At 39.0% G+C, this 27,304-nt stretch overlaps 1 protein-coding gene across 3 annotated transcripts in view; it reads left to right on the top strand.

Annotated features, from left to right (window-relative positions):
- Positions 1 to 26,020, top strand: part of LOC128663175 (zinc finger protein 609-like) — a 164,005-nt gene extending 137,985 nt beyond the window's left edge. For 2 of the 3 annotated variants that reach the window (XM_053717372.1, XM_053717374.1), the window contains exon 4: positions 25,559 to 26,020. In XM_053717372.1, the coding sequence (XP_053573347.1) occupies positions 25,559 to 25,996 (438 nt within the window). In that variant the 3' untranslated portion in view covers positions 25,997 to 26,020. The remainder of the gene's footprint in view (positions 1 to 25,558) is intronic. The other variant, XM_053717373.1, reaches the window with a different exon arrangement.
- Positions 26,021 to 27,304: the final 1,284 nt, after the last annotated feature.

The following is a 27,304-nucleotide window of genomic DNA, read 5'->3' as shown; positions in this document are numbered from 1 at the left end:
ACAACGCAAAGGCAAAGCATACTGAACAGAGGCCCTTTAAATAATAAGTGATGACATCACAATTCTGAGACTGCATCCTGTCTCACATGGATGATGCACAGCAGTTTGGCCATAAAAGGAAGTGCAGGAATTGAGCAGCATCCCCTACAATGCACCATAGTCAGGAAGAGAGGTGAGTAAAATTGCTTCCAGCAGCACATGGCAAACACAACAGGGAAAAAACCCTGACAGGATAATGTTATAAGAGATTAAATCTTCAACCTAGGATGTATAGATATATAGTTGAGATGAATATCACCTTATAATGGTGTTAGGAAGTATCGCAGGTATTGTAGTTTATTATAGGTGTAGAAGGAAAATAAAGGTTCCACTAAGGTATAATGTGATTTACACGTTGGTTACAATGGGAAACACCCAATTTGCACAAAGTGCTTGTGACTGAATCAGGATACTATGTTTATCGTTTGGGCTAATGTTATAGCTAATTGTAACAATTTACTGACATTAGAAGTTCTTCTATATAGATACTTATTAAATATATAATCATAATAGTAATCTATAGTGTGTTAAGTTCTTTATGAATATAGGTTAATATATCTCAGGAAGAATCTGTGTCTTCTGTGTTCTGACTGCAGGGGATTCCTACAAATATATTAGCCTGTTTACGCTTATCAATAACAGATATTTGCTTTGGTTTTAAAAGTGCTTATAATATCAAATGTGTTGCTGCTACAGGCGATTACTGACAATATATTGACCTGCTTATGCTGTCATTTAGACTTGTACAATACACTTAGAAAACTAATTATAGTATCCAGTATAACATGACTACAGATAATTGCTATAATTATATTAGCCTGTTGGTGCTAACAATACTGAGTGTTTACTCTATTATGTAACCTTTTTGTAACATTGAGTGAATCATTCTACCTTTAAATAAAGTTCAGACTACTAAAGTATACTAGCGATACTGCAGATATTCCCTTATAACAAGTACCCAAATATGATATTAATGCTGCTGTTCTAATAACGCAACGGTTGGTTACACTTAGATTGCTGCCCACTATCTATTTATACAATATATTGTAGGGCTATATATCGCCATCCATAGTGGCGATATATAGCCCTACAATATATTGTCAGTAATCGCCTGTAGCAGCAACACAATTGATATTATAAGCACTTTTAAAACCAAAGCAAATATCTGTTATTGATAAGCATAAACAGGCTAATATATTTGTAGGAATCCCCTGCAGTCAGAACACAGAAGACACGGATTCTTCCTGAGATATATTTACCTATATTCATAAAGAACTTAACACACTATAGATTACTATTATGATTATATATTTAATAAGTATCTATACAGAAGAATTTCTAATGTCAGTTAATTGTTACAATTAGCTATAACATTAGCCCAAACGATAAACATTGTATCCTATACAGGATTGAACTATATAATAAGTGGTAACAATTTCTCTCTCATTCAGTCACAAGCACTTTGTGCAAATTGGGTGTTTCCCATTGTAACCAACGTGTAAATTACATTATACCTTAGTGGAACCTTTATTTTCCTTCTACACCTATAATAAACTACAATACCTGTGATACTTCCTAACACCATTATAAGGTGATATTCATCTCAACTATGGATCTATACATCCTAGGTTGAAGATTTAATCTCTTATAACATTATCCGCACCAAAACGTATCCAGTGCGCTGATAATCATAACCAGTCAATCTCCCTGTGTTTTTAATATATGTTTGTTTGTATGTGGATATTTTTACTGAATTTCCTAATAAAGGTTACATTTTAAGTATTCATTGCACACCACTCCTGAAATGCAAGTCTTATTAGCATTGTTCTAACTGATAGCCACCCCCTTCTTAGGATTGTGAGTGCTATACAGGTGTACAAAACCTTCAATCTAAGGATCGATCTTTTCTTTTTAGAATAAATTCAGTACACAGCACCGATACCCTTTTAATAACTATGAGATTCTGACACAGTTCAGATCATAACCAGTGATAAATAAGGAATCCTAAGTTTATTTCCATAGTAGTGCAATTAGTATTTTAGTCTTTTTTTAATTAATTTTATTAGTCTTAAAATCATGGCTGCCCTTTAGTATTGGTTTGGAGGGTAAGTCTCTTTATATAGATTTGTTGTGTTGAGCAAACCTATGACTGTATTAACTTAAAACATTTAATTCCTTTACTTCTTTATCTCATTTATATTATTTTATAGTATATTTCCAATATTTATTTATATACCTTGCTGAGGGGGCATTTACACTATTTATTCTCATAGTTATTTTCATACACCTCTTTGTACTAAACAGTTGCACTTTATTTCTGCTCTTACACTGTATCTGTGCCCATTTTTACTGCTATGAAATCAAGTAAATCTGTCCCAACAATATCATTTTCAGATTCCTTTGAGGAAGATTCACTAGCTATATCTTATTAAAGGTTATGTATCTCCTTCACAAGACTCTTCCAGTTTGTCCTCCAGCGCAGCTGTGCAATACCTGTGTACCACCTCTGACGCACTCTGGTCAGTCTGTCCCAAATTTATCCTCTAAATGTATGTATCCTAATCTTGTGGTTTTGCAGTTTTAATGGATTTTCTCCAGACTTTGTTATATTTACTCCTGATTGTTACTGTGGTCTTGGCAACTATGCTGCCATCAAGTAAAACACAAATCTCTAGATTCTATAGATTAGAGGATATTGCAGTAGATCAGGCTCCTACTCATCATAGAGGGATGCCAAATATTTGCTGGATTCAACATCTGAATATTCAGACTATCCTCCAGATGGCAAAATATCCTCAGAGGATTCTGAATCTATTTCCAGAGAATGGGATAAGACTGATATCCCTTTTTTACTTGTCTGCAAAGGTCTATCCCAAAAGGTGAAGGTGCAATTTCTATGCCTGCTAGGTGTACTTCCTTTCCATTTAATGATCGTCCTGCCTTCAGAGATTCCAGGAATTGCAACTTAGAGTTTTTCTTTTTAATATGAGGAGAGTCAACGGCTTCATTCATTACTTGTGGGAATACAGAACCTGGCCACCAGAAGGAGGCAAAGACACCCCAGCCAAAGGCTTAACTACCTCCCCCGCTCCCCTCATCCCCCAGTCATTCTTTACCTTTCGTCACAGGAGGATGGCAGAGAAGTATCAGAAGATACAGATTAGTTCCTTCAGTGATTTACCTTGCCCTGCTAAGCACAAGCGAAAGGTCAAATATTGCTATCCTTCACAGAAGCCATCTACCAACTTGTTGGCATTATCTGATTCAAGATTATCTGCTGATGAGGATGCCTCTGATACTTCAGAGGATGTTCTTTCTGGGTCGGAATCTGCTGCCTCTAAACCTCTGGCTGCGGAGGAACCAGACTTTAGATTTAGGATAGAACACTTATGCTTTCTGTTAAAGGAGGTTTTGGCTACCTTAGCCGAGGAACCTTCTATTCCTAAACGTGATAAGGTTCATGAGGACAGGATGGTGCCACAGACTTTCCCAGTTCCCGTAAAGTTGGTAAATATTACTAAAAATGAATGGGAGAGATTTGGGTCTTCTTTTTTCTCTTCCTTTAAGAAATTGTTCCCGGTTCCGGACTCTCAATTGGAGTTGTGGGGTTCCGTCCCTAAGGTGGATGGCGCTATCTCCACGCTTCCTATGCGCACTACTATCCCGCTTGAGGATAGTTCGTCGTTTAAGGAGCCCATGGATAAGAAGCTAGAAACTATGTTACGAAGGATGTTTCAGCACACCGTGATTGCTGCGGTGGCTGGGGCCGCTACCTATTGGTACGACTCTTCATCGGAGATGATTGAGGTGGGAGGTCCCCTTGACGAGATCCAGGAAAGAATTAAGGCCTTGAGAGTAGCTAATTCTTTTATCTGTGATGGAAATATGCAGATTATTCGCCTGAATGCTAAGACATCAGGTTTTTCTCTTCTAGCTCGTAGGGCACTCTGGCTGAAGTCTTGGTCTGCGGACATGACTTCAAAGTCTAGATTACTTTCCCCTCCATTTAAGGGGAAGATTCTTTTTGGTCTAGGCCTGGACTCAATCATATCCACAGTCACTGGGGGCAAAGGTGCCTTTCTACCGCAGGATAAGAAGAATAAACCTAAAGGACAGGGTCCTAATTTTCGTCCGTTTCGTTTGGATAAGTCCCAAAAGCCATCAGCCTTCCGCAACGCCTGATCAGTCCAAGGGAACTTGGAAACCGTCTCAGTCTTGGAATAAATCTGAGCAGATCAAGAAGCCAGCCGAAGCAAAATCGTCATGAAGGGGCGGCCCCTGATACGTCACTGGAACGTGTTGGGGCAGACTTTCTCTCTTTGTGGAGGCTTGGCTTGGGTACGTGCAAGACCCTCTGTGGCTTACATCAACCATCGGGGGGGGGGGGGGGGGACAAGGAGCTCCCTAGCAATAAGGAAAGTATCTCAGATTCTGAAATGTGCCGAGGCCAATAACTGCTCGCTGTCAGGGTTTGGACAACTGGGAAGGGGATATTCTCAGCAGACAATCATTTAATTCGGAGGAATGGTCTCTCCATCCCGAGGTGTTTGCGGAGATTTGGGACAAACTGAAGCTTCAGAGACATGCTCTGCCCTCAGTAGCCCAAAGTATGGCAAATTTTTTTGTTTTTGTTTAATGGTAGCCCCTTCATGGGCCATTGTGTCTACAGACGTCAGTCTTTCGGGTTGGGGTGCGGTTTGAGGGTCTCGGAGAGCACAAGGAATTTGGTCTCCTCCTTTCTTTCCTAAGATATGGAGAGTCCACAAAGTCATTCAATTACTAGTGGGAATATCACTCCTGGCCAGCAGGAGGAGGCAAACAGCACCACAGCAAAGCTGTTTTAAATGTCTCTCCCCTACCCATTATCTCCAGTCATTCTCTTTGCCTCTGTCAATTGAGGAGGTGAAGTTTTGGTGTCTGAAGTATTGAATCCTTTTTTGGGTACCTTTCCCTGCAAGCAAGGATTTGGGTTTAGCTGGGTCCACGTCAATCTCTGCAGTAGAAAAGTGATGGCTTTTAAGCAGTTAGGAAGTTGTGGGGTTGTGCTTACTTTCATTTCTAACATATTGCTGCCCTATGTATAGAAAGTCAGAGTTGGTTACTCTGTTCTTTCTTTTTTCTACAGGCCTTTGTAAGGAATATGTGTCCTTTCACACTTTGTGAGCTGTCTTCCTGCCGGACAGCTAAGATTGCAGGTAAGTGCTTTTTTGTCTTCTAAGTTTGAAGACTGGCACTTTAGTGATTTATTTTACTCTGCAGCAATTTGGGGACATTTTTAATCCTTCATTTATAGGATTTCATGTGGCAGCATGCAGGCACTAAGTATGTGGCATTAAGAGACTAAGGGGTTAATTTTTCCTAGTATGGAAAAGTTTCCTTGTTGGCACTTATATTTTTATTTCACTTAAGAGGCCTTGTGTGGGAAGAGGGAAATTGTGTTTATGGGGCTCTTTGTATATGCTGCACTTTTGAGACTTGTTATTTAGAGTGGTTCTAATTTTTTCAGGCAGTTAGGTGTTTTGTCGGGAACGCACACTTTTACTTAGCTGCGTAGTTCCGGACGGCCGGTCGTGTGACCAATCGCTCTTCCGACACTCAATGAAATAGTGTTTTCTCTTCAGTCCGGATTGTTAGTGGAATGGTTTGTGGGCTACCGGCTGTATCTCTCTCTCATTTTGGAGGACGGTAGGATGCCTCAGTATATCTGAGGCGTAGAGGTTCTGAGTGTGTAGTTTATTTTTCTGAGCGTATATCACTCTGATAGTGTTAAGACCATTTTTAAAGTAACAGTTTTCAAGCATTTTGTTTTTTTGGGGGGGATTTTTAATTTTTTTGTGGCTATGTATATGGAACAAAAAATTGATTCATTTGACAAATGTTTATTATGTCTTGAGGCCCAGATTGAATTACCTATGCAATTCTGTTCTACGTGTTTAGCAAAAATACTAAAGTGTAAAAAATAAACTTTTGCCCTCTGAGTCCTATAATGTCTCTCAGGATGATGCTGTTTAGGCAATACCACAGCTTTCTCCTCATACGTTCCAAGCCTCTATGGCGTCACATGCAATGACCTGCAGTTCCTCTCAACCGCCTGGTGGAGTTTTATTTGCCTGCAGATTTAGCTGCACAGATTTCATCTGCAGCATTATCTGCTTTTCCTGTATTAGGAAAGCGCAAGTGGAAAACTAAACGTTTATCAGATGGTAAGGTGTCTGTTTGAGCTGCTGCTATGCAATTTGATCTCCCTCATAACCCTGGGGAGGAAGTTACCTTTGTAGCTTCTGAGGGTGGAATCTCATATTCTGACAGTGTAAATCCTTTGTCTGAAGTTGAAGTTAACTTCAGGTTGAAGCTTGAACACCTTCGTGTTTTGTTAAAGGAGGTTTTGGCTACTCTCGACGACTCCAACTCTCCTGTCATGGTTAACCCTAAAAAAATCTAGTAAGCTTAATAAATACTATGATGTTCCTTCCTCTGTGGAAATGTTTGCTGTTCCAGACCGTGTGACTGATATTATTGCACAGGAATGGGAGAAGCCAGGGATACCTTTTTACCCATCTTAAGTCTTTAAAAAGATGTTTCCTGTTGCTGATTCCATTAAACATTTATGGCGCACGGTGCCTAAAGTAGAAGGGGCTATTTCTGCTTTGGCTCAGAGAACTACAATCCCTGTAGAGGATAACTGTTCTTTTAAGGATCCCATGGATAAGAAGCTGGAGGCTTATTTGAAAAAGATGTATGTTCACCAGGGTCTTCAATGGCAACCTGGAGTTTGTATTTCCACTGTAGCAAGTGCAGCATCTTATTGGTGCGATGCCTTGTCTGAATCTATTTTAGAAGAGACTCCGTTGGAGGAAATCCAAGATAGGATTAATACTCTTAAACTAGCCAATTCCTTTATTTCTGATGCTAACATGCAAGTTATTAGACTGGGGACCAAGATGTCAGGCTTTTCTATCTTAGCCAGCAGGGCTTTGTGGTTAAAATCTTGGTCTGCAGATATTACCTCCAAGTCCAAGCTTCTGGCGCTTCCTTACAAGGGTAAGACCTTGTTTGGACCTGGCCTGGCTGAAATTTATTTCAGATGTTACGGGTGGAAAGGGGTCTTTTCTCCCGCAAGACAAGAAGAACAGACTTAAAGGACGTCAAAGTAATTTTCGTTCCTTTCGTAACTTCGAAGGTCAGAAGTTTTCTTCTTCCGCTTCCAAGCAGGAGCAATCCAAGTCATCTTGGAGACCCAGTCATTCTTGGAACAAAGGGAAGCAATCTAACAAACCCAGAGCTGTCTCTAAGTCAGCATGAAGGTTCAGCCCCACGGCCTGGGATCGGATCAATTGGAGGGCATACTTTCCCTGTTTTGTCAGGTGTGGTTACGAGATGTCACAGACCCTTGGGTTGTGGGCAAAGTATCTCAGGGTTACAAGATAGAATTCAAATCCATTCCTCCCAGGGGCAGATTTCACCTCTCAAGATTATCTGCAGATCAGATAAAAAGAGAGGCATACTTGAACTGCGTTTAGGATCTTTTTTCTCTGGGAGTGATTGTTCCAGTTCCAATAAAGGAACAGGGTCTAAGATTCTTTTCAAATCTGTTTGTGGTTCCCAAAAAAGAGGGAGCTTTTTGACCTATTTTAGACCTAAAATGCCTCAACAAGTTTCTCAGGGTACCATCCTTCAAAATGGAAACCATTCGTTTTATTTTTCCCTTGGTCCAAGAGGGTCAGTTCATGACAACCATTGATCTGAAGGATGCCTATCTTCTTGTTCCTATCCACAAGGATCATCACAAATTCCTGAAATTCGCCTTTCTAAACAATCATTTTCAGTTTGTGGCTCTTCAGTTTGGCCTTGCCACAGCTCCCAGAATTTTCTCAAAGGTTCTGGGGACTCTTTTGGCAATGATCAGGTCTCGAGGAATTGCAGTGGCGCCCTACCTGGATGACATATTGGTTCAGGCGCCGTCTTTTCAATAAGCAAACTCTCATACAGAGATCTTGTTGTCTTTTTTCTACATTCCCACGGATGGAAAGTGAATCTGGGAAAGAGTTTCCTTGTTCCAGCTACAAGGGTGGTTTTCTTAGGGACTATATTAGATTCCCTATATATGAAAAATATTCTGACGGAGGTCAGAAAATCCAAAATTCTCTCCTCTTGTCTCTCTCTACAGTCTACTGTTTAGCCATCAGTAGCTCAATGTATTAAGGTATATGGTCTGATGGTCGCTTTCATGGACATCATTCCCTTTGCTCAAATCCATTTGAGAGCTCTGCAGTTTTGCATGCTCAGGCAATGGAACAAAGTGTCTCAGAGGATAGATCTAGATCTGTCTTTAAGAGACTCTCTTCCGTGGTGGTTTTCTCAGGAGCATCTGTCTCAGGGCACATGTTTCCGGAGACCTTCCTTGGTGATTGTGACCACGGATGCCAGCCTGCTAGGCTGGGGAGCAGTCCGGGGCTTGTTAAAGGTGCAGGGACTTTGGACTAGAGAGTAGTCTGCTCTCCCCATAAACATCTTGGAGTTGAGAGCGATTTACAATGCTCTGATGTCTTGGCCTTAGTTGTCTTTAGCCCGGTTTATCAGATTACAAACAATATCACCTCAGTGGCTTACATAAACCACCTGGGAGGAACTCAGAGTTCCTTAGCTATAAAGGAGGTGGCTTGGATTATTCAGTTGGTGGATGCTCACAATTGTTGTCTATCTGCCATCCATATTCCTCAAGTGGACAACTGGAAAGCGGATTTCCTGAGCAGACAGACATTTCATCCTGGGGAGTGGGCTCTCCCTCCAGAGGTGTTTTCCAGGTTAAACCTCAAATGGGGGGTACCAGAGTTGGATCTGATGGCGTTTCGGCAGAACGCCAAGATTCCAAGGTACGGTTTAAGGTCAAGAGATCAGCAGGCAGCTTTGATAGATGCTCTGGTAGTTCCTTGTGTGTTCCGTCTAGCTCCTCCGTTTCCTCTCCTTCCACGAGTCATTGCTCCTATCAAACAGGAGGGAGAGTTGGTTATTCTAATAGCTCCTGCTTGGCCTCGCATGATCTGGTATGCAGACCTAGTGATGTCATCTCTGCCACCTTGGAGGTTGCCTCGGAGGAAGGACCTTCTAACTCGGGTCCATTCCTCCATCCAAATTTCTTTTCTCTGATGCGGACTGCTTGGAGATTGAACGTTTAGTTCTGTCTAAGCGTGGTTTTTCGGTCGGTCTTTGAGACCATGATCCAAGGTCGCAAGCCTGTTATTCGAAAAACTTACCATATTAGTGTGGTGTGAATCTAAGGGCTACTCTTGGAGTAGGGTCAGGATTCCTAGTATTTTGTCTTTTCTCCAGGAAGGTTTGGAGAATGGGTTGTCAGTCAGTTCTCTGAAGGGCCAGATTTCTGCTTTATCTATTCTGTTACATAAGCATCTGGTGGTTGTACCAGATATTCAATCCTTTTGTCAGGCCTTAGTCAGAATCAGGAGTCTTAACCTTGTTCTAAAAGTTTTGCAGCAGGCTCAGTTTGAGCCAATGCATTCCATAGATATTAAGTTATGATCTTGGAAGGTTTTTTTTTTTTTTGCTATCTCTTCTGCTTGGATAGTTTCGGAAATGCAACTTGGTCCTCTCTGCACACTTTTCTTTCATGTAATTAGCAAGAGTCCATGAGCTAGTGACGTATGGGATATACATTCCTACCAGGAGGGGCAAAGTTTCCCAAACCTTAAAATGCCTATAAATACACCCCTCACCACACCCACAATTCAGTTTTACAAACTTTGCCTCCTATGGAGGTGGTGAAGTAAGTTTGTGCTAGATTCTACGTTGATATGCGCTCCGCAGCAGGTTGGAGCCCGGTTTTCCTCTCAGCGTGCAGTGAATGTCAGAGGGATGTGAGGAGAGTATTGCCTATTTTGAATGCAGTGATCTCCTTCTACGGGGTCTATTTCATAGGTTCTCTGTTATCGGTCGTAGAGATTAATCTCTTACCTCCCTTTTCAGATCGACAATATACTCTTATTTATATACCATTACCTCTGCTGATTCTCGTTTCAGTACTGGTTTGGCTTTCTACAAACATGTAGATGAGTGTCCTGGGGTAAGTAAGTCTTATTTTCTGTGACACTCTAAGCTATGGTTGGGCACTTTGTTTATAAAGTTCTAAATATATGTATTCAAACATTTATTTGCCTTGACTCAGGATGTTCAACATTCCTTATTTTCAGACAGTCAGTTTCATATTTGGGATAATGCACTTGAATCAATTATTTTTCTTACCTTAAAAATTTGACTTTTTTTCCCTGTGGGCTGTTAGGCTCGCGGGGGCTGAAAATGCTTCATTTTATTGCGTCATTCTTGGCGCAGACTTTTTTGGCGCAAAAAATCTTTCTTTCATGTAATTAACAAGAGTCCATGAGCTAGTGACGTATGGGATATACATTCCTACCAGGAGGGGCAAAGTTTCCCAAACCTTAAAATGCCTATAAATACACCCCTCACCACACCCACAAATCAGTTTTACAAACTTTGCCTCCAAGGGAGGTGGTGAAGTAAGTTTGTGCTAGATTCTACGTTGATATGCGCTCCGCAGCAAGTTGGAGCCCGGTTTTCCTCTCAGCGTGCAGTGAATGTCAGAGGGATGTGAGGAGAGTATTGCCTATTGAATGCAGTGATCTCCTTCTACGGGGTCTATTTCATAAGGTTCTCTGTTATCGGTCGTAGAGATTCATCTCTTACCTCCCTTTTCAGATCGACGATATACTCTTATATTTACCATTTCCTCTACTGATTCTCGTTTCAGTACTGGTTTGGCTTTCTACAAACATGTAGATGAGTGTCCTGGGGTAAGTAAGTCTTATTTTCTGTGACACTCTAAGCTATGGTTGGGCACTTTATTTATAAAGTTCTAAATATATGTATTCAAACATTTATTTGCCTTGACTCAGAATGTTCAACTTTCCTTATTTCAGACAGTCAGTTTCATATTTGGGATTATGCTTTAAATTATCATATTTTGTCTTACCTCAAAAATTTGACTTTTTTCCCTGTGGGCTGTTAGGCTCGCGGGGGCTGAAAATGCTTCATTTTATTGCGTCATTTTTGGCGCGGATTTTTTTTTTTTTTGGCGCAAAAATTCATTTCCGTTTCCGGCGTCATACGTGTCGCCGGAAGTTGCGTCATTTTTTGACGTTATTTTGCGCCAAAAATGTCGGCGTTCCGGATGTGGCGTCATTTTTGGCGCCAAAAGCATTTAGGCGCCAAATAATGTGGGCGTCTTATTTGGCGCCAAAAAATATGGGCGTCGCTTTTGTCTCCACATTATTTCAGTCTCATTTTCATTTGCTTCTGGTTGCTAGAAGCTTGATGTTTGGCATTTTTTTCCCATTCCTGAAACTGTCTTATAAGGAATTTGATTTATTTTGCTTTATATGTTGTTTTTTCTCTTACATATTGCAAGATGTCTCACGTTGCATCTGAGCCAGAAGATACTACAGGAAAACCACTGCCTGCTGGATCTACCAAAGCTAAGTGTATCTGCTGTAAACTTTTGGTAGCTATTTCTCCAGCTGTTGTTTGTATTAATTGTCATGACAAACTTGTTAAAGCAGATAATATTTCCTTTAGTGATGTACCATTGCCTGTTGCAGTTCCCTCAACATCTAAGGTGCAGAATGTTCCTGATAACATAAGAGATTTTGTTTCTGAATCCATAAAGAAGGCTTTGTCTGTTATTTCTCCTTCTAGTAAACGTAAAAAGTCTTTTAAATCTTCTCTCTCTACAGATGAATTTTTAAATGAACACCATCATTCTGATTCTTTGGACTCTTCTAGTTCAGAGGATTCTGTCTCAGAGATTGATGCTGATAAATCTTCATATTTATTTAAGATGGAATTTATTCGCTCTTTACTTAAAGAAGTACTAATTGCTTTAGAAATAGAGGATTCTAGTCCTCTTGATACTAATTCTATACGTTTGGATAAGGTTTTTAAAGCTCCTGCGGTTATTCCAGAAGTCTTTCCTGTTCCTAATGCTATTTCTGCAGTAATTGCTAAGGAATGGGATAAATTGGGTAATTCATTTACTCCTTCTAAACGTTTTAAGCAATTATATCCTGTTCCGCCTGACAGGTTAGAATTTTGGGACAAAATCCCTAAAGTTGATGGGGCTATTTCTACCCTTGCTAAACGTACTACCATTCCTACGTCAGATGGTACCTCGTTTAAGGATCCTTTAGATAGAAAAATTGAATCTTTTCTAAGAAAAGCTTATCTATGTTCAGGTAATCTTCTTAGACCTGCTATATCATTGGCTGATGTTGCTGCAGCTTCAACTTTTTGGTTGGAAACTCTAGCGCAACAAGTAACAAATCGTGATTCTCATGATATTATTATTCTTCTCCAGCATGCTAATAATTTCATCTGTGATGCCATTTTTGATATTATTAGAGTTGATGTTAGATTTATGTCTCTGGCTATCTTAGCCAGAAGAGCTTTATGGCTTAAGACTTGGAATGCTGATATGGCTTCTAAATCAACTCTACTTTCCATTTCTTTTCAGGGAAACAAATTATTTGGTTCTCAGTTGGATTCTATTATTTCAACTGTTACTGGTGGGAAAGGAACTTTTTTACCACAGGATAAAAAATCTAAAGGTAAAAACAGGGCTAACAATCGTTTTCGTTCCTTTCGTTTCAACAAAGAACAAAAGCCTGATCCTTCGTCCTCAGGAGCAGTTTCAGTTTGGAAACCATCTCCAGTCTGGAATAAATCCAAGCCTGCTAGAAAGGCAAAGCCTGCTTCTAAGTTCACATGAAGGTACGGCCCTCATTCCAGTTCAGCTGGTAGGGGGCAGGTTACGTTTTTTCAAAGAAATTTGGATCAAATCTGTTCACAATCTTTGGATTCAGAACATTGTTTCAGAAGGGTACAGAATTGGTTTCAAGATGAGACCTCCTGCAAAGAGATTTTTTCTTTCCCATGTCCCAGTAAATCCAGTGAAAGCTCAAGCATTTCTGAATTGTGTTTCAGATCTAGAGTTGGCTGGAGTAATTATGCCAGTTCCAGTTCCGGAACAGGGGATGGGGTTTTATTCAAATCTCTTCATTGTACCAAAGAAGGAGAATTCCTTCAGACCAGTTCTGGATCTAAAATTATTGAATCGTTATGTAAGGATACCAACGTTCAAGATGGTAACTGTAAGGACTATATTGCCTTTTGTTCAGCAAGGGAATTATATGTCCACAATAGATTTACAGGATGCATATCTGCATATTCCGATTCATCCAGATCATTATCAGTTCCTGAGATTCTCTTTTCTAGACAAGCATTACCAATTTGTGGCTCTACCGTTTTGGCCTTGCTACAGCTCCAAGAATTTTCACAAAGATTCTCGGTGCCCTTCTGTCTGTAATCAGAGAACAGGGTATTGTGGTATTTCCTTATTTGGACGATATCTTGGTACTTGCTCCGTCTTTACATTTAGCAGAGTCTCATACGAATCGACTTGTGTTGTTTCTTCAAGATCATGGTTGGAGGATCAATTTACCAAAAAGTTCTTTGATTCCTCAAACAAGGGTAACCTTTCTGGGTTTCCAGATAGATTCAGTGTCCATGACTCTGTCTTTAACAGACAAGAGACGTCTAAAATTGATTACAGCTTGTCGAAACCTTCAGTCACAATCATTCCCTTCGGTAGCCTTATGCATGGAAATTCTAGGTCTTATGACTGCTGCATCGGACGCGATCCCCTTTGCTCGTTTTCACATGCGACCTCTTCAGCTCTGTATGCTGAACCAATGGTGCAGGGATTACACGAAGATATCTCAATTAATATCTTTAAAACCGATTGTTCGACACTCTCTAACGTGGTGGACAAATCACCATCGTTTAATTCAGGGGGCTTCTTTTGTTCTTCCGACCTGGACTGTAATTTCAACAGATGCAAGTCTCACAGGTTGGGGAGCTGTGTGGGGATCTCTGACGGCACAAGGAGTTTGGGAATCTCAGGAGGTGAGATTACCGATCAATATTTTGGAACTCCGTGCAATTTTCAGAGCTCTTCAGTTTTGGCCTCTTCTGAAGAGAGAATCGTTCATTTGTTTTCAGACAGACAATGTCACAACTGTGGCATACATCAATCATCAAGGAGGGACTCACAGTCCTCTGGCTATGAAAGAAGTATCTCGAATTTTGGTTTGGGCGGAATCCAGCTCCTGTCTAATCTCTGCGGTTCATATCCCAGGTGTAGACAATTGGGAAGCGGATTATCTCAGTCGCCAAACGTTGCATCCGGGCGAATGGTCTCTTCACCCAGAGGTATTTCTTCAGATTGTTCAATTGTGGGGGCTCCCAGAGATAGATCTAATGGCCTCTCATCTAAACAAGAAACTTCCCAGGTATCTGTCCAGTTCCCGGGATCCTCAGGCGGAGGCAGTGGATGCATTATCACTTCCTTGGAAGTATCATCCTGCCTATATCTTTCCGCCTCTAGTTCTTCTTCCAAGAATAATCTCCAAGATTCTGAGGGAATGCTCGTTTGTTCTGCTAATAGCTCCGGCATGGCCTCACAGGTTTTGGTATGCGGATCTTGTCCGGATGGCATCTTGCCAGCCATGGACTCTTCCGTTAAGACCAGACCTTCTGTCACAAGGTCCTTTTTTCCATCCGGATCTGAAATCCTTAAATTTAAAGGTATGGAGATTGAACGCTTGATTCTTGGTCATAGAGGTTTCTCTGACTCCGTGATTAATACTATGTTACAGGCTCGTAAATCTGTATCTCGAGAGATATATTATAGAGTCTGGAAGACTTATATTTCATGGTGTCTTTCTCATCATTTTTCTTGGCATTCTTTTAGAATACCGAGAATTTTACAATTTCTTCAGGATGGTTTGGATAAGGGTTTGTCCGCAAGTTCTTTGAAAGGACAAATCTCTGCTCTTTCTGTTCTTTTTCACAGAAAGATTGCTATTCTTCCTGATATTCATTGTTTTGTACAAGCTTTGGTTCGTATAAAACCTGTCATTAAGTCAATTTCTCCTCCTTGGAGTTTGAATTTCGTTCTGGGAGCTCTTCAAGCTCCTCCGTTTGAACCTATGCATTCATTGGACATTAAATTACTTTCTTGGAAAGTTTTGTTCCTTTTGGCCATCTCTTCTGCTAGAAGAGTTTCTGAATTATCTGCTCTTTCGTGTGAGTCTCCTTTTCTGATTTTTCATCAGGATAAGGCGGTGTTGCGAACTTCTTTTGAATTTTTACCTAAAGTTGTGAATTCCAACAACATTAGTAGAGAAATTGTGGTTCCTTCATTATGTCCTAATCCTAAGAATTCTAAGGAGAAATCATTGCATTCTTTGGATGTTGTTAGAGCTTTGAAATATTATGTTGAAGCTACGAAATCTTTCCGTAAGACTTCTAGTCTATTTGTTATCTTTTCCGGTTCTAGGAAAGGCCAGAAAGCTTCTGCCATTTCTTTGGCATCTTGGTTGAAATCTTTAATTCATCTTGCCTATGTTGAGTCGGGTAAAACTCCGCCTCAAAGAATTACAGCTCATTCTACTAGGTCAGTATCTACTTCCTGGGCGTTTAGGAATGAAGCTTCGGTTGACCAGATCTGCAAAGCAGCAACTTGGTCTTCTTTGCATACTTTTACTAAATTCTACCATTTTGATGTATTTTCTTCTTCTGAAGCAGTTTTTGGTAGAAAATTTCTTCAGGCAGCGGTTTCAGTTTGAATCTTCTGCTTATGTTTTTTGTTAAACTTTATTTTGGGTGTGGATTATTTTCAGCAGGAATTGGCTGTCTTTATTTTATCCCTCCCTCTCTAGTGACTCTTGTGTGGAAAGATCCACATCTTGGGTAGTCATTATCCCATACGTCACTAGCTCATGGACTCTTGTTAATTACATGAAAGAAAACATAATTTATGTAAGAACTTACCTGATAAATTCATTTCTTTCATATTAACAAGAGTCCATGAGGCCCACCCTTTTTTGTGGTGGTTATGATTTTTTTGTATAAAGCACAATTATTCCAATTCCTTATTTTATATGCTTCGCACTTTTTCTTATCACCCCACTTCTTGGCTATTCGTTAAACTGATTTGTGGGTGTGGTGAGGGGTGTATTTATAGGCATTTTAAGGTTTGGGAAACTTTGCCCCTCCTGGTAGGAATGTATATCCCATACGTCACTAGCTCATGGACTCTTGTTAATATGAAAGAAATGAATTTATCAGGTAAGTTCTTACATAAATTATGTTTTTCTGTTTCCGGCGTCATACGTGTCGCCGGAAGTTGCGTCATTTTTGACGTTCTTTTGCGCCAAAGATGTCGGCGTTCCGGATGTGGCGTCATTTTTGGCGCCAAAAAGCATTTAGGCGCCAAATAATGTGGGCGTCTTATTTGGCGCTAAAAAATATGGGCGTCGCTTTTGTCTCCACATTATTTAAGTCTCATTTTTCTTTGCTTCTGGTTGCTAGAAGCTTGTTCATTGGCATTTTTTCCCATTCCTGAAACTGTCATTTAAGGAATTTGATCAATTTTGCTTTATATGTTGTTTTTTCTCTTACATATTGCAAGATGTCTCACGTTGCATCTGAGTCAGAAGATACTTCAGGAAAATCGCTGTCTGGTGCTGGAACTACCAAAGCTAAGTGTATCTGCTGTAAACTTTTGGTAGCTATTCCTCCAGCTGTTGTTTGTATTAATTGTCATGACAAACTTGTTAATGCAGATAATATTTCCTTTAGTAATGTACCATTACCTGTTGCAGTTCCATCAACATCTAATGTTCAGAATGTTCCTGATAACATAAGAGATTTTGTTTCTGAATCCATCAAGAAGGCTATGTCTGTTATTCCTCCTTCTAGTAAACATAAAAAATCTTTTAAAACTTCTCTTTATACAGATGAATTTTTAAATGAACATCATCATTCTGATTCTGATGACTCTTCTGGTTCAGAGGATTCTGTTTCAGAGATTGATGCTGATAAATCTTCATATTTATTTAAAATGGAATTTATTCGTTCTTTACTTAAAGAAGTACTAATTGCTTTAGAAATTGAGGATTCTGGTCCTCTTGATACTAATTCTAAACGTTTAGATAAGGTCTTTAAATCTCCTGTGGTTATTCCAGAAGTTTTTCCTGTTCCTAGTGCTATTTCTGAAGTAATTTCCAGAGAATGGGATAAATTGGGTAATTCATTTACTCCTTCTAAACGTTTTAAGCAATTATATCCTGTGCCGTCTGACAGATTAGAATTTTGGGACAAAATCCCTAGAGTTGATGGGGCTATTTCTACCCTTGCTAAACGTACTACTATTCCTACGTCAGATGGTACTTCGTTTAAGGATCCTTTAGATAGGAAAATTGAATCCTTTCTAAGAAAAGCTTATCTGTGTTCAGGTAATCTTCTTAGACCTGCTATATCATTGGCTGATGTTGCTGCAGCTTCAACTTTTTGGTTGGAAACTTTAGCGCAACAAGTAACAGATCATGACTCTCATAATATTTTTGTTCTCCTTCAACATGCTAATAATTTTATCTGTGATGCCATTTTTGATATTATCAGAGTTGATGTCAGGTTTATGTCTCTAGCTATTTTAGCTAGAAGAGCTTTATGGCTTAAAACTTGGAATGCTGATATGGCTTCTAAATCAACTCTACTTTCCATTTCTTTCCAGGGTAACAAATTATTTGGTTCTCAGTTGGATTCTATTATCTCAACTGTTACTGGTGGGAAAGGAACTTTTTTACCACAGGATAAAAAATCTAAGGGTAAAAACAGGGCTAATAATCGTTTTCGTTCCTTTCGTTTCAACAAAGAACAAAAGCCTGATCCTTCATCCTCAGGAGCAGTTTCAGTTTGGAAACCATCTCCAGTCTGGAATAAATCTAAGCCTTCTAGAAAAGCAAAGCCAGCTTCTAAGTCCACATGAAGGTGTGGCCCTCATTCCAGCTCAGCTGGTAGGGGGCAGGTTACGTTTTTTCAAAGAAATTTGGATCAATTCTGTTCACAATCTTTGGATTCAGAACATTGTTTCAGAAGGGTACAGAATTGGTTTCAAGATGAGACCTCCTGCAAAGAGATTTTTTCTTTCCCGTGTCCCAGTAAATCCAGTGAAAGCTCAAGCATTTCTGAATTGTGTTTCAGATCTAGAGTTGGCTGGAGTAATTATGCCAGTTCCAGTTCTGGAACAGGGGCTGGGGTTTTATTCGAATCTCTTCATTGTACCAAAGAAGGAGAATTCCTTCAGACCAGTTCTGGATCTAAAAATATTGAATCGTTATGTAAGGATACCAACGTTCAAAATGGTAACTGTAAGGACTATCTTGCCTTTTGTTCAGCAAGGGCATTATATGTCCACAATAGATTTACAGGATGCATATCTGCATATTCCGATTCATCCAGATCATTATCAGTTCCTGAGATTCTCTTTTCTGGACAAGCATTACCAGTTTGTGGCTCTGCCGTTTGGCCTAGCTACAGCTCCAAGAATTTTTACAAAGGTTCTCGGTGCCCTTCTGTCTGTAATCAGAGAACAGGGTATTGTGGTATTTCCTTATTTGGACGATATCTTGGTACTTGCTCAGTCTTTACATTTAGCAGAATCTCATACGAATCGACTTGTGTTGTTTCTTCAAGATCATGGTTGGAGGATCAATTCACTAAAAAGTTCATTGATTCCTCAGACAAGGGTAACCTTTCTGGGTTTCCAGATAGATTCAGTGTCCATGACTCTGTCTTTGACAGACAAGAGACGTCTAAAATTGATTTCAGCTTGTCGAAACCTTCAGTCACAATCATTCCCTTCGGTAGCCTTATGCATGGAAATTCTAGGTCTTATGACTGCTGCATCGGACGCGATCCCCTTTGCTCGTTTTCACATGCGACCTCTTCAGCTCTGTATGCTGAATCAATGGTGCAGGGATTACACAAAGATATCTCAATTAATATCTTTAAAACAGATTGTACGACACTCTCTAACGTGGTGGACAGATCACCATCGTTTAATTCAGGGGGCTTCTTTTGTGCTTCCGACCTGGACTGTAATTTCAACAGATGCAAGTCTCACAGGTTGGGGAGCTGTGTGGGGATCTCTGACGGCACAAGGAGTTTGGGAATCTCAGGAGGTGAGATTACCGATCAATATTTTGGAACTCCGTGCAATTTTCAGAGCTCTTCAGTCTTGGCCTCTTCTGAAGAGAGAATCGTTCATTTGTTTTCAGACAGACAATGTCACAACTGTGGCATACATCAATCATCAAGGAGTGACTCACAGTCCTCTGGCTATGAAAGAAGTATCTCGAATTCTGGTTTGGGCGGAATCCAGCTCCTGTCTAATCTCTGCGGTTCATATCCCAGGTATAGACAATTGGGAAGCGGATTATCTCAGTCGCCAAACGTTGCATCCGGGCGAATGGTCTATTCCCTCAGAGGTATTTCTTCAGATTGTTCAAATGTGGGAGCTTCCAGAAATAGATCTGATGGCGTCTCATCTAAACAAGAAACTTCCCAGGTATCTGTCCAGATCCCGGGATCCTCAGGCGGAAGCAGTGGATGCATTATCACTTCCTTGGAAGTATCATCCTGCCTATATCTTTCCGCCTCTAGTTCTTCTTCCAAGAGTAATCTCCAAGATTCTGAAGGAATGCTCGTTTGTTCTGCTGATAGCTCCGGCATGGCCTCACAGGTTTTGGTATGCGGATCTTGTCCGGATGGCCTCTTGCCATCCGTGGACTCTTCCGCTAAGACCAGACCTTCTGTCGCAAGGTCCTTTTTTCCATCAGGATCTCAAATCCTTAAATTTAAAGGTATGGAGATTGAACGCTTGATTCTTGGTCAAAGAGGTTTCTCTGACTCTGTGATTACTACTATGTTACAGGCTCGTAAATCTGTATCCAGAGAGATATATTATAGAGTCTGGAAGACTTATATTTCTTGGTGTCTTTCTCATCATTTTTCTTGGCATTCTTTTAGAATTCCGAGAATTTTACAGTTTCTTCAGGATGGTTTAGATAAAGGTTTATCCGCAAGTTCTTTGAAAGGACAAATCTCTGCTCTTTCTGTTCTTTTTCACAGAAAGATTGCTAATCTTCCTGATATTCATTGCTTTGTACAAGCTTTGGTTCGTATAAAACCTGTCATTAAGTCAATTTCTCCTCCTTGGAGTTTGAATTTGGTTCTGGGGGCTCTTCAAGCTCCTCCGTTTGAACCTATGCATTCATTGGACATTAAATTACTTTCTTGGAAAGTTTTGTTCCTTTTGGCGATCTCTTCTGCCTGAAGAGTCTCTGAATTATCTGCTCTTTCTTGTGAGTCTCCTTTTCTGATTTTTCATCAGGATAAGGCGGTGTTGCGAACTTCTTTTGAATTTTTACCTAAAGTTGTGAATTCCAACAACATTAGTAGAGAAATTGTGGTTCCTTCATTATGTCCTAATCCTAAGAATTCTAAGGAGAAATCGTTGCATTCTTTGGATGTTGTTAGAGCTTTGAAATATTATGTTGAAGATACTAAGTCTTTCCGAAAGACTTCTAGTCTATTTGTTATCTTTTCCGGTTCTAGAAAAGGCCAGAAAGCTTCTGCCATTTCTTTGGCATCTTGGTTGAAATCTTTAATTCATCATGCCTATGTCGAGTCGGGTAAAACTCCGCCTCAAAGGATTACAGCTCATTCTACTAGGTCAGTTTCTACTTCCTGGGCGTTTAGGAATGAAGCTTCGGTTGATCAGATTTGCAAAGCAGCAACTTGGTCCTCTTTGCATACTTTTACTAAATTCTACCATTTTGATGTATTTTCTTCTTCTGAAGCAGTTTTTGGTAGAAAAGTACTTCAGGCAGCGGTTTCAGTTTGAATCCTCTGTTTATGTTTTTCATTAAACTTTATTTTGGGTGTGGATTATTTTCAGCAGGAATTGGCTGTCTTTATTTTATCCCTCCCTCTCTAGTGACTCTTGCGTGGAAAGATCCACATCTTGGGTAGTCATTATCCCATACGTCACTAGCTCATGGACTCTTGCTAATTACATGAAAGAAAACATAATTTATGTAAGAACTTACCTGATAAATTCATTTCTTTCATATTAGCAAGAGTCCATGAGGCCCGCCCTTTTTTGTGGTGGTTATGATTTTTTTGTATAAAGCACAATTATTCCAATTCCTTATTTTATATGCTTTCGCACTTTTTTCTTATCACCCCACTTCTTGGCTATTCGTTAAACTGAATTGTGGGTGTGGTGAGGGGTGTATTTATAGGCATTTTAAGGTTTGGGAAACTTTGCCCCTCCTGGTAGGAATGTATATCCCATACGTCACTAGCTCATGGATTCTTGCTAATATGAAAGAAATGAATTTATCAGGTAAGTTCTTACATAAATTATGTTTTTCCAAATATTATAAATTTGATACTTTTGCCTCGGCTGAGACCTCTTTTGGGAGAAAGGTTCTTCAAGCTGTGGTGCCTTCTGCTTAGGTCTGCCTGTCTTGTTCTCCCTCCTTATTCCTCATGCTTGGGTATTTGTTCCCACTAGTAATTGAATGACGTTGTGGACTCTCCATATCTTAGGAAAGAAAACAAAATTTATGCTTACCTGATAAGTTTCTTTCTTTCCGGATATGGAGAGTCCATTACCCCACCCTTAATTAGGACAGTTATTTTTTACTAAGCCTCAGGCACCTCTACACCTTTGCGTATTCCGTTTTCCATTTCCCTTTGTTCGAATGACTGGGAATTATGGGTAGGGGAGTGATACATAACAGCTTTGCTGTGGTGCTCTTTGCCTCTTCCTGCTGGCCAGGAGTGATATTCCCACTAGTAATTGAATGACGTTGTGAACTCTCCATATCTGGAAAGAAAGAAATTTATCATGTAAGCATACATTTAGTTTTTTCTGATTCTTTGATTAATAATCTTCTGCAGACTGTGAAACCTATACAATTTATCACTAGGTCTTGAAAATGTATTTTTCTTAGTGCAAGAATTAAGGGTTTACTTGGCAGATTCTCATAATCCTTCAGTTTCTTCAGGTTTGGTTGGATAAGGGTTTGTCAGCTAGCTTTAAAGGGCCAGTTTTCTGTTCTTTCTGTTTTATTCAACAAGGAGGTTGCCAGGTTTCCCAATGTTCAAACCTTTGTACATGCCTTGGTCAGGATTAGACCGGTTGTAAATTCCATTTCTCCACCTTATAATTTATATTTGGTCCTTTCTTTTTTGCAGGCTCATTATTTTGAGGCAATGCATGATATTAACACTCCATACTTGTCTTGGAAAGTTTTATTTCTCTTAGCGATTTATTCAGCTAGGAGAGTTTGAGTTGTGAAACCTCTTTTCTAATTTTCCACAAGGAAAAGGTTGTTTCTTTATGACAACATTAATCTAGAAATTGTGGTTCCATTTTTGTGTCCTAATTCTGCGTATTCTAAGGAGAGACTCCTTTGCAATCTTCATAGTAGATGAGGTTAAAAAAAGACAGAAGTCCATTGAGTTCAACCTATACAAATCTTATTATACTTTCAATAAAAGCTCCAGTTGGGCTTAAATTAATTCCATTAAAAAAGGTGACCCATTTAACACAAGCAATCATATCCATGAATTTTGTTTCTAGCCAGAAATGTATCTAAACATTTTTTAATGTATCTAAGGTATTGGTTAGAGCCCTAAAATACTATTTCAGGCGAATAATGATGTCAGACAAAGTCCAAGTTTGTTTATCCTTTTTTTAAGTCCTCTTAAATAACAAAGGCTACTGCTGTTGCATTAGCTTCTTGGTTAAAACAGGTGATTCACAGAGCTTACTTGGTGGTGTGGAAATCTCCCCCTAAACATATTACAGCCCATGTATCTAGATCAGTTTCTACTTCTTGGGCCTTTAAAAATGAGTCTTCCGCGGAACAGATTTGCAAAGCTTTAGCTTGGTCCTCTTTGTATACTTTGTATGAGTTTTTTTACTTTTTCAGGGGCAGCATTTGGCAGAAAAGCCCTTCATGCAGTGGTGTAGGAACTGCCCTTTTTTTGTTTTGCCCCACCCGTTCTCTCGTGGACTCCACAGCTTGGGTATTAGATCCCATAAATCAAGGCTTGTGGACTCTCATCACATGAATGAAAGAAAACATAATTTATGCTTACCTGATAAATTACTTTCTTTCATGGTGTTGAGAGTCCAATAGACCCCACTAAGTTCATTTGCTCTTTTTTAATGGCAGTATTTATTTGCTTCTCTTCTTACCCTGCTTTGCCTTTCCTACCTTTCCTACCTTTCTTTCTACTTTTTACCCTGCTTGGCTATACGATAAATTGAGCTACAGGAAGGTGGGAGGGTTTAAAAGCTCTTGTTTGTTTGGGGTTCTTTTCCTTCTCCTAGTGGTGGGAATTGAATCCCACAAGTCTTATTTACTCTCACCACCATGAAAGAAAGGAATTTGACAGGTAGCATAAATTATGTTTTTTGGGGGGAAAAGTTTAGGTAGTCTACAGACAACTCTATTGTATTGTGTGCTATGTGTACAACCATATGCTTTTGCAACATATTGCCCTTCCATGAAAGTAATTATTAGTTAAAGGAATAATCTAGTCAAAATTAAACTTTCATTATTCAGATAGAGCATGCAATTTTAAGCAACTTTCTAATTTACTCCTATTATCAATTTTTCTTTGTTCTTTTAGGAGCCAGACCTATTTTTAGTTCAGAACCTGGGTAGCGCTTGCTGATTGGTGGCTACATTTAGACACCAATCAGCAAGCACTACCTAGGTGCTGATCCAAAAATGGGCCGCTGCTAAGCTTACATTCTTTCTTTTTCAAATAAAGATACCAAGAGAACAAAAAATTGATAATAGGAGTAAATTAGAAAATAGCTTAAATTTGAATGCTCTGAATCATGAATGTTTAATTTTGACAAGACTTTTCCTTTAAAGATCCGTTATTAAAATGGTAAACACCATCATATTTATTCAGATATGGATTACTTACTGAAATGTTAAAATAATAATGTTAAATATCTGAAGGTTTCCTTTTGAAGGGACATCTATATTTGCTCCATAAAAGTTCACTAGAGGAAAAATACACACATTGGCTTCTGCTGAATTCCCAACTAATCTTGGAATTCACAAATTCTGCTTGAAAGGGACATAAAACACAAATCTATTCTTTAGGATTAATTTAGGATTCAGATAGAGCATGCTTTGTTCACTGGGTATGCTTTGTTTAAAAATGCACATACAGTATGTAGGCTCAGGAGCAGCAGTACACTACTGGGAGCTATCTGCATATTTGTGACTGCACATATAAGCCTCTTGTGATTGGCTCACCTGATGTTCAGCTAGCTCCCAGCAGTGCATTGCTGAGCCTTCAACAAAGGATGCCAAGAGAATAAACAAATTTGATAAAAGAAGTAAATTGTATGCTCTGAATCATGAAAGAAAAACGTTTAGGTTTATGTAATGCAAACTATTTGTATAGATATGTATTCCATGACATATTCCAAACAATATAATTGTTTAATGAAAGGTATTGAAATAAGTTAAAAGTGTATAAAATAAGGGAAGAGCGGAAAAATGTAGCCACCAATCAATAAGCGCTATCAAGGGTGCAGAACAAAAATGGGACAGCTCCTATGCTTACATTCCTGCTTTTCCAAATAAAGATACCGAGAGAGAAGAAAAATTATAATAGGAGTACATTAGAAAGTTGCTTAAAATTACATGCTCTAGCTGAATCGTGAAAGAAAAAAATTGGGTTTAGTGTCCCTTTAAGTATAAACCACTGCTTAGTGATTTTTTATTACAACAATGAAACAAATTGACTTATATCCCTTTATCTTTTAGTTACACCTAAAATGAAATGTTTAATTCCTCAACTATTAATTCTGAGACTGTAGTTCCATCGCTGTTAAAATCTTTGAAATAATTGAAGTTTAATGTATTTGCTATTTGGAAGCTACAAAGGGCTTCCATTTTTCTTATGTCACAACAATTGACAAAACACCATTTCGATAAATACAGCCCATATGACTTTTGAACTTAGGAAGACGCTATGGGGGTTAGGTGCAGTGAATCTTCTGTAAACAATTGGTCTTCAGTGCATACGTTTGCTAAATTATCATTTTAATTTACTTTCCCCTTCACGCACACCACCATCCTTATCTGTTCATAGCTGCATGCCAAAAGTATTAGAGAATATTTTATTACCTATAAATCGGCATCTTTTTCCATTTGTTTAGGTCCTATGACTCATTTATTTCCAAAAGTAATATTTTGGTACAATCTTCTATATCTCCAAAAAGGTCATGTGTTGGTTACACATAAAATTAAGGTGGAAGGTGAGGGTGTTTATACATTTTTCATAATCCATTTTAAACACTAACTTTTTGCCTTCAAAATGTTTAATCATCTTTCGTTTTCCTATTGAAGTTAATCGATTTAAGATTACCGTTTAAAAGTTTCTGATTTTTTATTTGAAGTAGAATATTGTATGTTAAGTAAATAAAAACATAAAACAGTTGCAATTACTTAACAGTTGTGTAATTGTATGTCATGCACAGCAGGAGGCAGAGTCCCGCATGTGGTCTTATGTATACCCCAAGTATTCAGATGCCTTGAAAGTAGATGATGAGCGGTGGAAAGATGAACGAGAACGTAAAGCCAAGGAAGAAAGGAGCAGGAGCAAGGAGGGACTCATTAAGGAAGAGAACAAAGATGGGGCAAGTGTGGAAACTAAGGGACTACAGCCCACTGAAGACCCACGAGTGCTTTCTAAGGACCCCCGCACCAGTACCCATGTGCCAGTCTCATCTCCTCTTACTCAGCACCAGTCTTACATCCCCTACATGCATGGTTACACCTATAGCCAAGCCTATGATCCCAACCACCCAAGCTATAGAGGCATGCCAGCTGTTATGATGCAAAACTACCCAGGTATTTCAACCCTGTATGATACATTCATATTTATTAATATACATGAGCCCACACATATATTTTAAAGATAAAACCACACGTTCCAGTAGTAATTTAGCAGAAAAATTTAAAGGAACTGTAAAGTCAAAATTTAATCTTCAAATGGATTAGATAGAACATGCTGTTTTAAAGGGACAGTCTACACTAAAATTGTTAATGTTTAAAAAGATAGATAATGCCTTTATTACCCATTCCCCAGCTTTGCACAACCAACATTGTTATATTAATATACTTCATAACATTTAAACCTATACCTTTCTGTTTGTTTCTAAGTTTCTTATCACATGCTTTTTTATGTGCTTTTCATAACAGGAGACTGCTAGTTCATGTGGGCCATATAGATAACATTGTGTTCACGCCCGAGGAGTTATTTAAGAGTTAGCAAAACACAATACTAAATGCAAGTCAATAGATAATAAATAAAAAGTCATGTGATCAGGGGGCTGTCAGAAGATGCTTAGATACAAGGTAATCACAGAAGTAAAAAGTATATTAATATAACTGTATTGGTTATGCAAAACTGGGGATGGGTAATAAAGGGATTATCTTTTAAAACAATACAAATTCTATTGTAGACTGTCCCTTTAAACAACTTACCAATTTACTTTCATCAAATGTACTTAGTTCACTTGGTATCACTTGTTAAATAGTAATCCTACGTGAGCTCAGGAGCTCTGCCATTTGAAAGAAGTATTTGCAACAGTGTTTTTAGCAATGTTATACAGTTGCAAACTTTGCTCCCATAGATTGTTAAAGACACGTGCATGCTTCTAAAATCATATCAAGCTACTTAGGTTTACTCTTCAACAAAGTATACCAAGAAAACAAAACACATTTTATAATAGAAGCATTTTGGAGAGTTTAAATCCGCTTGCTCTATCTGAATTATGAATGTTTCATTTTTTACCTTAACCACATTAAAAACGTTGACCATTTTGGTCTGCTTATCTTAATTTCTTTCCTAAGACATGGAGAGTCCACAACATCATTCCAATTACTAGTGGGATATTCAATCATGGCCAGCAGGAGGTGGCAAATAGCACCACAGCAAAGCTTACTTCTAACCCCCAGTCATTTTTTTTGCATCTGTCAATGGAGGAGGTGAAGTTTGGTGTCTGAAGATATGTATTCCTTTTTTGGGTACTTTTCCCTGCAAGCAAGGATTTGGGTTTAGCAGTGTCCACGTCAATCTCTTGAGTAAGAGTAGTGGTGGCTTTTAAGCAGTTAGGCAGTGGTGAGGTGGTCCTTACTTTGTTTTCCTTTTTTTTTTTTTTTAATATCTTTATTAGTTCCAGCGACAAAAATAAATACATGTCAAGTTGCATTTCATTATG

Source organism: Bombina bombina, chromosome 6, assembly GCF_027579735.1.
Source record: "Bombina bombina isolate aBomBom1 chromosome 6, aBomBom1.pri, whole genome shotgun sequence".
Taxonomy (NCBI): domain Eukaryota; kingdom Metazoa; phylum Chordata; class Amphibia; order Anura; family Bombinatoridae; genus Bombina; species Bombina bombina.
The sequence above is the reverse complement of the archived record's forward strand: the minus strand, read 5'-3'. Positions and strand labels throughout refer to the sequence as shown.